Source organism: Desmodus rotundus, chromosome 3 (assembly GCF_022682495.2).
Source record: "Desmodus rotundus isolate HL8 chromosome 3, HLdesRot8A.1, whole genome shotgun sequence".
In the NCBI taxonomy this organism is placed as follows: Eukaryota; Metazoa; Chordata; class Mammalia; order Chiroptera; family Phyllostomidae; genus Desmodus; species Desmodus rotundus.
The window spans coordinates 29,537,703-29,554,625 of NC_071389.1; the positions used below are offsets into that span (position 1 = coordinate 29,537,703).

A 16,923-nucleotide genomic window follows, 5' to 3' on the forward strand; every position below is an offset into this window, starting at 1 on the left:
AGCGTGATCCGTGACCTCTCACCCTAGCAACCACCGAGCCGCTCTCAGAGCCTCTCGCCGCACCCCACAAGCTCGGTCCTAGTAACCATGCCCCTCCCCGCTCTATCCCTGGCTCGCAATCATTGGCTGACTGTCTTGATGTGGGTCAGGTATTGGTCAAGTGGGACGACGGTCAGGGAGAGTCCCCACCCTCTTGCGTAGGTAAGAGGGGCTGCGGGAAGAGTTGCTGTATTCTGGGAATGGTGAGGGTCTTATTTCTCAACCCCGTGTAGCCTACGGGGTAGGCGGCATTGCCCTTCGACGTACATCATCTAGCTACCTCTGCCATCCCCTACTATCGCAGCTCCGAAGGAGAGGTAGACAACCGTACAAAACGGCCTAGGAAGCGCGTGCGAGCCCTTCCTCCTCCCAGTGGGGTGAGGCATATCCTAAATGGTGGGGTGAGTAGGAGGCAGCGGGGAAAACTGCAGGTGAAGACTTAGAGAATACTCTGTTCGTGAGGGACACAAAGGGGCAAGGGAATACAGTTTGGGGTTTTGTTTTTTTGGGGGGGTTGCATTTATCCATGCATTTAACAAATGTTTACTGAGCACCTATTATATACATGAGCTCTAGTAAGGATTAAGCATTTCACCCTGACTTCCATAATTCTTAAAAGGAAAAGGAGAAAACCAACTCTAATTCTTCATGAGTTCAGAAAGTGTTCAAGGGACAATTATGACAGTGGGGATGGCTCTTGAGGTGGACGTTGAAAGACTTGTGGAGATATGGCCGGGAAAGGACTCTTTGCAGGAGCTCAAAGAAGGGAAACTGAGGAGTGCCATAAATTCTAAATTATGAGCCAGAGGAGATTCTAATGTGAGAGTAACCTTGGAAGAACAGTTAGCTCCCATCCTGGGGGTTCTCCAATGCCAAGCTCAGTTTTGAGTTTATTGGTAGATCTTACTGATGGTAAAAATTTCCCAATGTGTTTCTTATGAGTACCAGAGTTTAGATTTGATCTTGAGGACAGTTGGGAGTCATTGCAGGGCTTTAGCAAAGGGGTAACAGTCATTTATGCTTTAGAAAGATCAGTGCAGAGAACGGATTGCAGGGGGACCAGTTAGGAAGTTGTTTCAGTAATGGGGAAGGCTTACAGTGTCCTAAAGCACAGAAAGGTAGCGGGAATGAATTGGGGATGGATTCTTTTGACACTTATGAGCTAAAAAGAACTGGACTTGACACCTGGTGGGGCAAAGGAGGAGAAAGGAAGGGTGACTTCTAAATTCCTGACTTGGGGAAACAGAAAGGAGAGGAAGCAGGATTTTCAGGAGAGGGTTGGTCCGACCCTGGTAAATTTGAGGCGCCAGTGGGAAATCCAAGCAGAGGCGTCCAGGAGGCAGTTGAGTGGGCCTCACTGGAGTTTACCGGATAAGCCTAAACTGGAAAAAGAGATGTGGTAGTCTGCCGTGCCTTACAGATGGCAGCCACGCCAGTGGATCGCTTTATTGGGCTGGCCCAGGGAGCACGTGTAGAATAAAAGGAGGAGAGGGCTGAGAACAGATCGCCGAGAAGCACTCATGTCTGAGGGTCTGGCAAAGGAGAATGAATCTGCAGAGGTCACTGAGATGAAGTGTCCAGAAAGGTAAGATAATCACATTTAGTAGTACATCATAGTATTTCAGAAGCCAAGGGAGGAAGGTGTTGAAGGCTGATGACTAGTCAAATAAAATAAGGTTTGAAAAAATCCACCAGACTTTGAAACAAGGAGGTTGTCGGTGACATTTGCACATGCAGTTTCAGTGGAGTACTGGAGGCGGAGGTCAAATTAGTGAGACGAGAGGTAGGTGGAAGAGTGAGGAAGTGAAGACAATACACTTCCAGAATGGCTGGCTCTTTAGGAGAAAAAAGAAAGATGGCAATAGCTGGAAGGAAACACAGGTTTTTATTCAGATGGGAGAAATGCTGTTGGCATGGATCCAGTAAAAGGAAAAAAGATACAATCATACAGGAAAAAGTGGCAACCCTGGAAAAAGAATAATGTAGGGACTCCAAAGCACTGGTTGAGAAATTCTCTTAGAAAGGTTGAATGACATTTGGATTGTAACAAAAAGGAAGCATGTGAGATTCATACATTAGAAGGTTTGGTGGCAAGAAGTTGAGAGAGTTCTTATTTGATGATTTCTATTTTCTCTGTGAAATAGGGACCTGATATCAGCCTGTGAGAGTTGGGCTGGAGATGGTGTACAAGGGTTGGGAAGAGCAGAGAGAGGCTGAATCAGCTGCAGATGAGAATGGGAACGAGATGACTGAGGCTGCATACGGCAGTTATGAGACCTATTGCGGTTGGTGACTATTAACTCGCAGCAGCAGTGGTCCACGTGGTTGTGTGGTATGTATCTCTCCCCCAACAATGTTCAGCCATTCAGTGGTGGGAACGGAGAGGTTAGTTGAATTGACCCAGGTTTGGGTTTTATCAGGCGGGTGAAATGGAAGGACAAAGGACAAGGAAGTTGAAAATCCTGGCAGAAGATTGAGAGGATGAACCTTAGAACCTAAACGGCATAGGAGAATGTAAAAATGTTAAGGACTGGGGTTCAAATGAAGTTAGAGAACCCATATCTTAAAAATAGTTGGATGAGAGAGTTAGGATAAGAAAATGGAATAATGATGTTTGATTAGTTCCAGGTGATGACATGGTCCAGAGTGTGGCTGGGGGAGTAGGTGGCTGAAGTGGAGTACAGAGACATTCAGGGGCAGACAGGGCCACTGAAATCCTCCTGGATGGTGGCAGGACTTGAGGGAGAAGGGAAGAGGATACTGGTGAACTAGGTACTGAAGTCCCTGATGAACAGAGTGGGTTGTTCTGGAATCTGTAGATGACACTGTGAGGAGTGGTAAAGGTCCATACAGCTGAATGGCATGACTGTCAAAATAGCAAAGGTTTTTACAAGAAGGTAACCAGGTTGGGCTTTGGTGAGGAGACATTAGCCCACTCCAAATCCTAATGTCCTTGGGGTGTAAGAGTATAAGCAGCCCCCACCAGGGAGGACTATGCAGAAGTGGCTCCCTGGGATCGCGGCAGCCTGGAGGTGGCCAGAAAGACTGTGGAGAAGCCCAAGGGAGAGGAGACTTTCCTGATCCATAGATTTCAGGGACAGAGTAAGAAGGCTGGGGAAGGGAAGGCAATATAGGAAACCAGGTCAAGGAAGATGAAGCATAGAACAATGAAGGGTGAGGAGAATGTGGGTAGAGCGGTTTTGGTTGACCCTAGAGAGTTACATTTGGTGGGGAAAGCATGAAGGCAGATCTGTGGAGTGGAGTTGGGGGCAAAAGTGAGACTGGGGAGAGGGAAAGTGGAGTCTGTGGGTAGGAAATAAGGAAGGGGAAAGGATGGAGGCAGAGGGTTTTGCAGGAAGGAGAGGGGGGGAAGATGGTCTATGTGGAGAGGATGGAGGGATTGGCAACTGGGGAAGTGAGAAGATGCCATCTGCAGTGAAGTGATGCGTGGCAATGGGGGTCTGTAAAGAGGATATGAGAGGGGAGCAGAGGGTGGGGAGCCTGTGAGAGAAGGAAGTAACAAATTGGAGTGCCTTTGCTCTGAGGTGGAAGCGAAGACCAGGACTCCCTCCCTAGCTGAATCTGAAGTTTGGAAGGAGAATATTTCTCTTTCTCCATCTCTCTTCTCCCTCCTTCTCTCACTCCCTCTTTCTCCCCGGATGGGGAGCTGAGAGTGAGGAGTCAGGATGGGAGCCAAAGCGGAGGTCTCTGTCCCATTCTGCTGGTGGAACCTGCAGGGACAGCCCACAGTGACTGCCTTTTTGTCTCCAAAGCCATCTGGGGACAGTGAGCCAGGCTGGCAGCCTATGCCCTAGAGGCTTCTTGCTTTTAGAAACATGTCTTTTGATTTAGAGGGAAAGAAAGACATTTTTTTTTTTTTTTTAGAAACAAGACCTATTGACCATTTGATTTTATCGTACCTCTTCTCACCCGTTGCTAAGGACCTTTGGCTTAGTGCAAGAGCTGAGGTTTGAGATTTTGTAATTTTAGTGTCTGCATGAAGAAGAACCATTTGGCGGCTATAGAAATGATTTATAGATGAGTCCAGATTTATTAATCACCTCTGAAGATGGAGAGGAAATTAAAAACAGAGTCCACCCTGGGCTGAAGACAAAGTAGGTTTGTCGTCCTTGCAGAAGACCTTGCCAAGGTTAGAAGGCCACAAACAAACCAATTTGGACCGAGGTTCCTAATCCGGATTTTAATTTCATGTGCTTTGATTTTTCAGACCGTTTTCTCTCCAAGGTAAAATAATGACTCTTTTAATTGGCTGCCACTTACGGCGAGATTCCAATAAGCGTGATGGCACACGTCTCCTTTTCTCTGGCATTCCGTGTGTGCGCCGGTTCTTATGACCAAGCTGGTGAAGCTGACTTTTACTGCACGCTGCATGCCGTGACCAGTTGACTATAAATTAAATCCTCTTTTCCAAAAGCCATTTCCCATTAGTGCTAATTTGTTTGCTTCTCATTTCCACTGATCATTAGAGTCTCTGGTTGTGAGCACCAAATTGGAAATAATTTCTTCAGCATTTCAAAAAACTGTCTCCCCTTCTTGAATGCCATTTGGCTGCAGCGAAAGAACATTATGGTTTGCAGAGGAACAGTTCACTCCGATTACAATTTAACTGACCGTTCATGGCACTGAATCCCTGTCCTCAGTGGCCAAAGATGACACCACTGCTGACATTGCTATTTCCTGTCATAGCGGTGAAATGCCTCATAGACTTTGCACAGACCTTGGACGGAGATTCTGCCACTCTGCACATGACAGCTTTGGGAAGGTGGTCATTTTATGCACCTACATATCATGGACAGTCAGATGTAACCATCTAAACGGGAGCTGGCTGATTTCTTTTCTCATTCACCCAGCAAGCATTTATTAAACATCTATTTCATGCCAGGCATTGTGCCGGGCCCTGAGCTCATAGAGATAGGGAAGACGAGCCCCTGCTCTTGAGGAGCTCACGCTCTAGTGGGAGGGATGGTTAAGTTGTACACCATGGTAGGCGAGGTGCCATAGATGGACCACAGAACTGAGAACCCCCAGCCATCTTGGGGAATTAGCCAAAGGGCGCAAAGGAGGCTGGCTCTTCCCGATGGCAGAGCAGCAGCTGAGATGCAGATGGCCCTGGAAGGGCCTGGAGAGTTGAGAAGTCGAGGTCTGTTGTAACGTGGAGGTGGCAAGATGAGGTTAGCCTGGAGCCAAGTTTTGAAGGGCTGTGTATGCCACATGGATTTTAGATTTTATCCTGTCGGTCTACTGGCTCTCAGGACATCTGTTTAGTGAATTACTGTGTGGAGTTAGAAAACTGGAGTTTTCATTAGGAGTACAGCGTGTTGGATGTCAGTTTACATAACACTTTTTGTGCACACATCACGTGCCAGGGAGGATGCTGGCCACCCAAAATGCGAGGCTGGAACACGCTGATGTTGAAATTGCCTATCAGGTCTTGGGTAAACAGAACGGCTTATGGGTGGAAGTCATCTATGAGCATGGGGAAGTGGCCAATAAATCAGCAATGAGACAAGGTAAAGGGGGAAGGATAGGAGGCCTCACCTCAGAGGAAAAGAAATGATTTAGAAACGGTATGGAGGATTCAGAGAATGTGAAGTGTGGGAAAGCGGTTAGCCTCCTCTTGATTCCCACTGAAAGCAGTGACAAGGGGCGGAATTGGGTGGTGGGGGAGGGGTTGGGGGAGGGGTCAGATTTCAGTTGGGGCAGAATTTAGATGAAAGTTCTGTGGGCCGAGATGTTTGAAACTTTACTTTGAGGGTAACATGGGGGACAACTGAAGAGTTTTAAACAGGGAAATCTGTCAGATTTGCCTTTTTAACTCTCCCATCACTGTGGAGATTACCATGGGGTAATCACTGAGGAGCCTGTTGAAGTGATCCCTGTGAGGGATGAGGGGGACGTGAAAGATAAATAGACTGGCCCCGCAGAGACTTAGGAGGTGTGATTGGCAGAACCTGGCAGCAGTTCAGACAAGGAGGAGGGATATGCATGAAAGATGGCTCCTCTGTGAAATAGGACCAACACAGGGAAGGAGCAGCTGTGAGGCCCGGTGAGTTCAGTGGGGGACTAAGTGATTGGAAGAGCGTGTGAAACATACCAATGAAGACATCCACTAGTTACTTAGATGCGGGGACCTGCACCTCAGACGGCTGTCCCAGGCTGAGCGAGATATGGGTTTGGGAGTCATAAGGCCTACAGATATAACTCGAAGTGATGGGGGTGAAGGACATCACCCAGGAAATTGCAAAGCATGAAAAGAAAACCGAGAACAGGAAAAGGAATTGCAAAAGCATCTGAGGAGGATCCAGAGTGAGGGGTAGAACCAGGAGAGAGTGGGGTCAGGAAAGGAGTTTTGAGAAGAGGGTCTTCCACAGTCCATCAGAGGTCAAGCAAGAGGGCCCTGCATGCTAGCCACTGCGTTTGGCAATAAGAGGTTATTGGTGACATTTTAGAGCACAGGGGAGAGCAGACTTTGTGCTTTTGATTACATGGAGAGAATCTGAACTAGAATAACACACAGATCTGAGCTCAATTTTCATCGCCACCCCCTTTTTACCTGTGAGACCCTCAAAAAGAAGCAAACCTTTTTCTTTTTTTCCAAATTATTGACTTTAGAGAGAGACAGAAAGGAAGGGAAAGAGAGAGAGAGAAACATCAATTTTTTGTTCCACTTATTTATGCATTCATCAGTTGATTCTTGTACGTGCCCTGACTGGGATTTGAACCCATAGCCTTGCCATATTGGGATGATGCTCTAACCAACTGAACTACCCAACCAGGGCTTAATTCTTTTAAAAATTGTATCTAATGTGTTTTTTTTCAATTTTCATCATATCTTACTTTGAAGAATAATTGAGATAAAAACAAATAATAAGGGGCTGGACACTCTTGATTGAACATGGCTGCCACATTTTACCTCTCCCTACCTCTCAAAACCTCACTGACCTAACAATAAAGAAATATAAAAATATATCAAGTTACAAAAGTTCATATAAGGCAACAAGGCAATAGCAGATGAAAGTTCAACAAATATTTGGAAGCTAGAAGGCAGGTAGGAGAACGTTATCTGGCTTGGTGCATCCTAAGAAAAAACAAACTAAGTGCCAACAAGGGGAGATTACCAACAAGAAGCAAGTCCGTTCACCCAGTTTAATCTCTAAGAGGATTAATGTTTGAAGCACAAGTTACCACAGAAGGTCAGAAATGAGATTTGGAGCAAAACCTGGGGATTGGCTGAACTCTGTATGGACAGCACTTTGCCCCCACCCCAGAGCTCCTCTCCCAACAGCCAGACAACTACTCTACACTCTCTTGTTGCATAAGGAGAAAGGAAAATGAACTCTGGAGGCCTCCGTACTCAGGGACTGCAGGCATAGTTTTAAGGGCAGGGATGAGATACAGGGTGGAAAACTGAGTGATGGGTGGAAGTCTGCACACTGCATTGTGGCAGTCCCAGGCCCTCCCCCACCCCACCCCTGATGCCAGTAGCCAGGTATTTATCAACGCCACATCCTCCCCGTCCCTGGGAAAATAGAAAAATCTTCTCCAGAGGCCCTGAGGGCCCCAGAAGGAAAAAAAACCTCCACGGACCGACATTGATGAGGTCCTTAATGAAAGACTGGTTGTTGCCTGATAACTAAAAGTCTAAAAACGGAAGGTCCCAGTTTTTAGATCCTAGTATAATAAATGAAAAGGCCTGTGCCAAATCATACAGTTTCAGAAGAGGGTTTAAAAGCATTGGGAGTGAAAAAAACTAGCCAGACAAAGGCACAGGAATCAGAATGAAGTCAAGACTCATCAACAGCAGTACTGGGGAGGCTCAATCTCAGGGAAGGTTATTCTAACATGGAATCATACTCCCAAATAAGCTAACACGAGGTCAAAAGTATTTTCAGACTTCCAAGAACACACACAAAAAATAATTTTCTTTTTTTTTTTAAAGATTTTATTTTGTATTGAAGGGAAGGGAGAGAGGGAGAAAAATATCAATGTGTGGTTGCCTCTGGCACGCCCCCTACTGGGTGCCTGGCCCCAGGCCCAGACAGGTGCCCTAGACTGGGAATGGATCCGACAACCCTTTAATTTGCAGGCCGGCACTCAACCAGTGAGCCACACCGGCCAGGGATAATTTTCATTTCTTCGGAGCTACTGGAGAATGTGCTTCAGCAAAAATAGTGAAAACTAGGAAGGAGGATGAGGTGAATCCAGGCAATAGGGCGATCAACAGAGAAGACGGACAAAAGGAAATCCCTGGACAGTGTTTGTGCACCAGGCTTAGCCAGCAACCAGTCCAAGAGCAAAAGACAGTGGGCAGAGGTCTCCAGGGAAAAGATGGAACTGATCAATTACAGTTGAACGTTTGCAAAAGTCATTGCTACATGTTTGGAATGTTTGAAAGAAAACAGCTCTAGGTTCCCCGTATTTTGCCATGTATAATGCGCACTTTTTTGCCCAACGTTTGGGGAGAAAAATAAGGATGCGCATTGTACATGGGTGTTAGCGCCAAAACGTGGGTGCGCATTATACACAGCAAAATAACAGTACATAGAAAACTAAACAATTGGAAAAAGAAATTAACTCCAGGTAAAAGCAATTTATTTGAGAAAGAAAACATAATAGGTTACAGCTTGGTACTCAATGTTTGTTTACCTGGCCAATAATGGAAACACTAACTGTTGATTTAACTATAAATTGTGGAAAACTATAGTATTGTGAAGATAAGAGGATAAAAATAGGGGTTAGAGTGGTGTAAGAGAGCTAAGTCCTCAACTGCCAGAATGTATTTATTGCCTAAAATTGATAAATAATAGTAATGTGCTAGTTTGCTAGGGCTCCCATAACAAAGTACCGCAGACCGAGTGGCCTAAACAACAGAAACTTAACTGTCTCACAGATTTGGAGGCTCTGACCCAGGGGTTCCATATAAGGTGTTCTGGGTTGGTTTCTTCTCCGATTTGTAAATGGCTGCCTTCCGTCGTTTTCCTACGGTCTTCCCACTGTATGTGTTTGTGCCCTAGTCTTATATTGGATTAGGTCCACTCTAATGACCTCAGTTTAACTTAATTACCTCTTTAAAGGCCCTCTTTCTAAATATAGTCACATTCTGAGGTACTGGGGGTGAGGGGGGACACAGTTCCACTCATACCAAGTAGTATAAACTCATTATTTGGAAATAGAGAGGTAAACACCAGAAGAAATAGCCAAAACAGTTGGAAGGGGCTGCCTCTGGAGTGAGACTGGAGGATGGCGAGGGATAAGGCAGGTACTATTGATGTCTTACTAAAGAGCAAATGGGGAGCTGGACCTTGAACCCGGTCTGATGTCACATCTCACGTTCTTCCACTCTACCAAAAGAACTGGAGCTCCTCAAGGGCCCGGGAGCGCCGCCTTCATCTCCACATCTCCTGCAGCACCTTGCACAGTGCCAGGTGAGGGGCCTTCACCGCGTACTCGCCGATTTAGAGCTATATCACTGGGCCCTTCAGTGCTGCCATTTGTTGGTTTTCTGTTTAAAAAAAGAAGATGGGGCCCTGGCTGGTGTGGCTCAGTGGACTGAGTGCCAGCCTGCAAACCAAAGGGTCGCTGGTTTGATCCCCAGTCAGGGCACAAACCTGGGTTGCGGGCCAGGTCCTGCATAGGGGGCACGTGAGAGGCAACCACACATTGACGTTTCTCTCCCTCCGTTTCTCCCTTCCCCTCTCTCTAAAAATAAATAAATAAATGAAATCTAAAAACAAAAAGAAGAAGATAGGGAAGACTGAGATCCACTCCCTGAGCGAGTGGACATAATATGCAATATCCCACTGAAAGTTTCCTCCCCTTGGTGTCCTAGAATTGCTGGGCACATCTCTGGCTGCACTCTGAGTTTTGATCCTAGAATGGGTCCATCCACAGCAGGGCTGGGGCACAGGGTGCTTTCCTGCCGGATACAGCTAATGGGGGGTGTTTCCACCCCTCCTCCCCGGGTCCAGAGCAGCCACTCATTCCCCTGTTCTTGAGGCCAGTTTGGCTGTTGAAGATGGCCATGGACTCTGAGAGTTATTCTCAGGCTTAGGGCTGTAATGTTATTCGCAGTGATTGATGCACGATCCCATGAAAGCTCTCGGTCATTTTCGTGTTTGGGTTGATCCGCAGTTATTCATCTGGCTGCTCAGGCTGACAGGGTTTCGCGGCCGTCTCCGTCCCAGAGGCTACGTGACGCCCTTCCTGGGAGCACACCCCTCGCGTCCTCTGGGGAGTAGCGGAGGTTGGTGTGTATGTATGTCTGTCTCAGCGTGCTTCCGATTATTGCTTCCTAATAAAATTCTGATAGCCGGGCCCCATCAATATCTCAAATACATGTGAGGAAACGTTAATTTAGAATCAATTTTAGGATGTTTCAGACTGTAAAGTCCTTTTAACTAGATCTCTGGCAAAGATGTAGAAGCACTTTATGGGACTGTAAATTTCATGTTGAACCGTCTTCGTGAAATACACATCTCCCCTGCACACAAGCTGTTCTCTCCGTATCAATCATGGCCACTGCAAGTAATGTTTCACAAATATTCTGTAAATCACAGAAAACCCCATGATAATGTGAAATATGACTTTCACTTGTCTGTTAGACAAAAGAATCACACATGCCTCTCTCCCATCAGCACTAACATTTGTTATGGATAATAACACTTTCAATCACAACTATTTTTGGAAAACGGGTTTATTTTAAACCTTCCCTCCCCCCACTGAAAACATCCTCCCAAGGACACAGCCTCCTACAAACCACAGCCCATTAATCCAACTATGGAATGGGAACTTTTTGTTCCCGCTAACTTTTTTAAGTTGTTTTTAAGAGTTAGTACGAAAGTCCAAGGAACTAGGTTAAGGGGCACTTTACCTTAGCTGATTGGCATAAGAGGGGGCCAGGTCCCTAAAGACCCCAAATCTCTGACCCTGTGTGAGGTGAGGGGGTAAGAGAGGCCCAGGTCTTTAGCAAGTGCCTTCATCTCAGCTGGAGCCTGTGGTTCTTTTAGTTGCTGGCATCAGCAGAGAAGCCAAAGAGCTAACATTTTAGCCCTTAAACTTGAGTCAGGCATTCACTACCCTGACATTCTTAATTCCATGACCACATAGCTAGATCTTCCCTGTTCGAGTGGCAGGTGGCCAGTCGTAGAGGTGTATTTTGAATGTCACTGTATCCACGTGGGTGACAGAGGCTCACCAGCTTCCAGCTGATTGCTGGAAAAGCAAAACCCCTAGCGTAACCTACAGGCCTTGCGTATTTCTCAACATTTTGGTAACCTGCCTATTTTCCTGCCCTCTGTAGCCAACTTCAGGACTGGTCGATCATGACTTCTATAAAGGAGCAGGCAGCAATTAGCCGGCTCTTGAGTTTTTTACAGGATTGGGACAATGCTGGAAAAGTCGCAAGGAGTCATATCCTCAGCAATTTCATTGAAACCAACCAAGGCAAGACTGGCCCTGAACTGGAGCAGGAGTTTTCCCAGGGAGCCAGCTTGTTCCTGGTACGCTTGACCACCTGGCTCAGACTCACGTATCCTTTGCTGAACAGAAAAAAAAAGGGGGGGGGCCATATTCAATAGGAAAAAGGAGGAGATTACTGAGGGAGCTCTTCTCTCCATTGTAAGATTTTAGAACGGGACGTCTGGTGACCAAAATACCATCCCCCAAAAGTCAAGAAGTCCCTCAACTTCCTGTCTTTCCAACCTGCAAATATACCCTTATTCTCACTCCTAGCCTCTGGTGCCCGTCAGAGTTGAAGTTGGTATTCCTTCTGTCTAGAGCCAATCCTCTATTGGGACTGCACTTGAGTCCCCTCCCACCTTCTCAGGGACTTTATTCTTTCTCTCCTATAGTTTCCACCTTTTCCTCATCACCAGCTTTTTTCATCAGCATGTGTATCTGCTCAAGTCTCTTCTACCTTAATTAAATCCCTGTCCAAACCTGTGTTCCCCCCATCTCTTTCACTTTGTGCTGAAGCTTCTTTCTAGAAAAGGTTATTGGTCTCTGTCTCCTCTTCCTCACCTCTCTTTTCTCCGCCTCCCACTGCAGTTTGACTTCTGTCCCCTCCGCTCCCCTCTGCAGGACTTGCCAAGGTTACCGGTGATTTTTTCATTGTCTTTATACGTGACCTCTCAGGTGCATTTGTCAGTCAGCCATTCCCACTTCTTAAAACGCTCTTCCCTTGGTTTCTCTTGGTTTTCTCCTTCCTGTTCATTCCATTTCTTCTTCAGCCACCCCTTCAATGTCGGTGTTTCTTGGGACTCCATCTCCCTCCCTCTTCTCTGCTCACTCTCAGATTCTCCCTGGGTGATCTCATCCTCTGTCTACACCATTGCAGTTTAAAGACCCTCGCGTGTGCACCCTGCGCACATTTGTCTCTGAAATTGAACTCCACATCCATTTACCCAACTCCTGTCTCCACTCACACCCCCAGGATGACTCTCGTGTGTCTGGCTTGGGGAAATTAAGTGAATGGGGTGCCATTCTGTGAGAAGGGAACACAAGAAGGGGAGTGGGTTTGGGGGCAGGTAAGTCCGGTTCGGGACATGCTGGGTTTAGGCGCCTGTGCTCAGGAGCCCTAGAGGCAGATCGGGGCTGAAGGCGGATGCACCTCCATCCAGGTGACAGTTTGAGATACAGGTGGGTTTGAGCATCTTCCTGCTCCGTGTCCCCGCAACACTCTGGATTCCTCTCAGACCGTTTCATTAAACATTCCTCTCCTTCCCTGAACCCTCCCGCTCCTCTAAACCCCCTCTTTATTTGACTAATTCCTCCTCCATCACTCAGATCTCGATTTAACCATCGCTCTCCCCATGAAGTCCCTCTCTGAGCCCCAGACTACCTTAGGTTCCCTGTTATATATCCTCATAGCACTGCTTCTGTCTTAATGGTCGTGACATTTTATTTTTATTACATGCTTAAAATCTCTTCCCCTCGGGACTGTAAACACTGTGAGGGCAGGAATTGCATCTCCTGTGCTCATCTCTGTATTTCTAACACCTAGCACAGTGTGTGGTAGCACATAACGGGTGCTTAACACACGTTTGCTAAATAAGGGAAAGAATAAGCCCAGAGAGTCTGCAGCTCCACAGAGCTAAGTCAACATAGCTCTTTTTCTTAGTTAAGTCGTTGATGAAATTATCAATCAGACTCAGGCCTAGAATGCAGGTCAAAGGGAATACCACTGAGTGCTTTGCTAGGTGGGCCCCAGTGTTCTCAGATATTGGTATGAAGTGAAATGAAAGAGGTTTAACATGCAGGTTGCCAGTCTGCCTCCCGACCCCCACCCTAAGGTCCTGAATGAGGGAAGGTGCCTGGGCTCTTTCTTCCTCACAAGCATTCTGGGTGACGGATGCCAGTGGCTCACAGGTGATACTTTGAGAAACATCAGCACCTAGAATCTGGCTTTGTCCCCACAACTCATGACACTAAACTCACCAAGGGTATCAGCAACCTCCCGGACACCAAATCTAGAGCACCCTTTTCCCTCCTTGTCGTACTTGACAGCGTTTTCCCTTTGACCACAGCAGGGAGTGTGTGAGGCAGAATCGCACAGGTGTAGAGTCACATCCTATCTTTATTTAAAACTTTGATATTGTATTTATCATGGATTTTTATATTAATGTTTATTTTTAATACTACATTGAGATATTATTTGATTAGTGAGTTTTTCTGGTGTCCCCTTAAATTTTATACTGAATTAAGTGCTTCCGTCACCTTACCCTAGCCCTGCCTGACCACTGTTCTTTCTTCCTCTTTTTCCTTTTTTTTTTTTAAGTTCAGGGATGCCAATGAATCTGAACTTGGATGTCCATGATTCAGGAGTGAAGGGAGGCACAAAATAAGAATGCAGACAGTTCAACCCTCTTTTTCCCCAAAGCATCACTGATTCTTTTTTTTTTAATTTATTTTATTTTACTTATTTGTATTTATTTATATTTATTTTTTGTGTATTGGGACAATGCCCCAACCACGTCGTGGGCTACCTCGCCAGGGCTCTGACCACTGCCCCTTCTTAAGCTCTTCTCTCTCCTCTACCTTCCTCCATTCCTGTTTCTCAGTCACTCCTGCAGGATCTTCCTACCACCCCTTAAATGTGAGTGTTTCCAAGAATTCTGCATTCAGCCCATCTCTCTGCTTACCCAGCCATTGCTGTTATCACCCGTATTCTTCGTACCCTAGGTGCCGATCAGAGTGCTTACTGACTGACCAAATGAACCACAGTTTAATGCACAGATGTGTACTCAGTTTCTACACCTGGCACTGTCCATAACTTCCTAACCTTTTGTGACCTTGTCGTACAACAGAGAAAATAGACCCGCTGAGTGACATAGTGTTTTGAATCAGTAGCCCCACTTCTTCTCCCCAGCCCCCCAGTCACAGTGGCTTTTGAAGGAAAACAAGTCAATGTAGCCTCATCGTGTTTTGCACAATTAACTGTCACATAATCCCACATAAGCCCAAACCCCTTTTTTAACTTTGAACTTCCAGAGTGTATGATGACAAAATTATTAGTTACTTATTGAGTCTTACTCTAGTCACTGAGTTACGTGCTGTGCAAATATTATCTTATATGAGCCTAACACCAAGCCTAATAAATGATTGGTATTATCCCATTTTATAGACAGGAAAGATGAGCCTGTGAAAGGCTGAGTAAATTTACTAGTAAAAGGCAGAGATAAGGGTGATGGGTCTCCCTGGCCCAAAGCCCACATGCCATCCGCTCTACTTCACTGTGTCCCACCCAGGGGACAGTGCAGACCCTCAGTTCCACCGCCAACCCCTTCAAAGGAGCTAAGCTGTGTGAATAGACACACACCCTCCACTGTCTACAGGCAGGAAGACCTGACTGTAAGAACTCAGACTCTGGGTTAGACTCCCTAGGTTCATATCCTGGTTCCCTCAGTTAACATTGGGACCTCGGGCAGGTCGTTAACCTGTCTGAGATTGCTCCTCATGAAGTGAAAGAAACACTAATAGCACCCACTGCAGGGTGTGGTGAGTGTTCAAGGAAACAGTGCAAATCCGTGGTTAGCACAGTGCCTGGCACACAATGAATGCTTTGCACTTGTTAGCTACTACCAATATTGTGGTAGACTGCTGGAACTAATGGCTGAAATGCTGGACCAAAATTACAGACGAGTGAGTGGCTATGAAAATAGCACTAGCCTGGGAAAGGAAGGAGAATATGATGGAAGTTGGTCAGCCTAGCTGGTAACTGAAGAAAAGAGGGGAAATGCACTGGGGCAGGAATGGGGGCTGGGGTTTGTGGGGGCAGGGTGGAAGACAAGGTGGCGCCAGACTACCATGTGGGCTGATTGCCAGGCTTCCAGCAGTAGCGGCAACAGGCAGAGGAGCCTGGCTTCAGAGCAAACACTGTTTTTGCAGGGAAGAGCCTTTCCTAATGAGCCAATCTGTCTCTACTTCTATTGGCATCCTGGGAACCAGGGTGCAGCAGAGATAATTTGCCTCACCCCCCCCCACCAACAAAGCACCATTACCTCCAACCCATTACATTAGCCTTTATCAGTCTTGGAAGCTCTCAGTCATCCTCCATGAGCTGCAATAATTTCAGCTAATTTCTTAAGTGTTCTAAGAGCCTGTGATGTGTTATGAGCCTAGTAATTGTTGACTGGTTCCTTTTCTGTTGTGGCTTGATTTCATACCTTATACCCGAGCCGATGCGCACTCTGGGTGCTTTATTACAATGAAGCTTTTTGCAAAGGCTCACATTAAAAATAACATTAAATACTGAGGTTGTTTTAAATCAGAGTTTAATTTTTCCACTCTCTCCTCTTATTCTTATTAGGAAGACATGCAATTCTTCATAAATATAGTGACCTGCAGTATAAAGCTTTGAGCGAGTACAAAATTGAGTATTAATGATGAAGCTGATTACTTTTAGAGAAGACTAAGAATGAGGCACAAAGTAATGAACTATGCTGAGACCCAAGGGTGCAACGGTCATGACACAGAGCAGTTTGGAGAACTGACCACCAGCTTTCTCCACACACCCTTTATTCATCAGAGCCGCCTTGCTCTCTAGAGCGCCCGTCAGAGCCAAGGTGGCAGAACTACCCCGGAAGAGCTTCCCGGAGAACCATGAACATGCCCGCCACCCCCATGCCCCTTCCTCATGTGTGTGACCTCTTCTCCTTCAACCTAGAGGCCCTTCTCAGATAAAGGGCTCAGTTCAGCTGTTGGTCATCGTAGGTCATTGGTGGTGCCAGGGACCAGACACATGATCTGTTTTCTGTGTGGAAACCACCCTGAAATTTACTCCTTAACTTCTCATTCAGCTATATGACTGGCTCCTGCCTAGAGAAGCTTTTAAGGTCCATTGGCATCTTCTTATCAGCTGTAAGCAGGTGAGTTGTATTCTAGGTTCTCGGTTGCATATCCGGCTCATGGTGTCCTTGGCATTCACACCATGTGGATACCAGAACCACATGAAGCCAAGGCTTCTAGTTATCCGTGGGTACCTAGTAGCCCCCAGGATGGGCCCAGAGGTGGTGTCAGCTGTGGTTCTATTCTAGTTGCTCCTCCAGCCCATGTCCTCCATTTGACCCTTTACTAGTCAGCATCCTCTTGGTTTTGAAATACAGAGAGTGAACTCATATTGGACAGGAAAAGGGGAATTTATTAGCTCACTTAACTAAAAAACCCGGAAGGTAGAAATTCATATTTCAGGCCTGACTACAAGGGGTTCAAAATATGTCACTGGTACTTGTTCTCTCTCTCCCTTTACATCCATTCTCAGCCCTGTTCTCCTCTGTGTTGATACTCATTGTGCTGTGATCCCCAAAAGCTCCAGATATGCATCCTTTAGCTCATCCACTCCAAAAAGAGAGCATATCTTTCCCAAGG

At 46.3% G+C, this 16,923-nt stretch overlaps 1 protein-coding gene across 15 annotated transcripts in view; it reads left to right on the plus strand.

The window, feature by feature from the left end:
* The first annotated feature begins 71 nt into the window (after window positions 1-71).
* ARMH1 (armadillo like helical domain containing 1) overlaps window positions 72-16,923 on the plus strand; it is a 40,816-nt gene continuing 23,964 nt past the window's right edge. For 4 of the 15 annotated variants that reach the window (XM_053919955.1, XM_071220905.1, XM_071220908.1 and 1 more), the window contains exons 1-6: window positions 212-440; window positions 1,460-1,624; window positions 2,184-2,371; window positions 10,192-10,303; window positions 11,360-11,587; window positions 16,356-16,424. In XM_053919955.1, the coding sequence (XP_053775930.1) occupies window positions 11,382-11,587; window positions 16,356-16,424 (275 nt within the window). In that variant the 5' untranslated portion in view covers window positions 212-440; window positions 1,460-1,624; window positions 2,184-2,371; window positions 10,192-10,303; window positions 11,360-11,381. The other 11 variants (XM_071220895.1, XM_071220906.1, XM_071220897.1 and 8 more) reach the window with 11 other exon arrangements.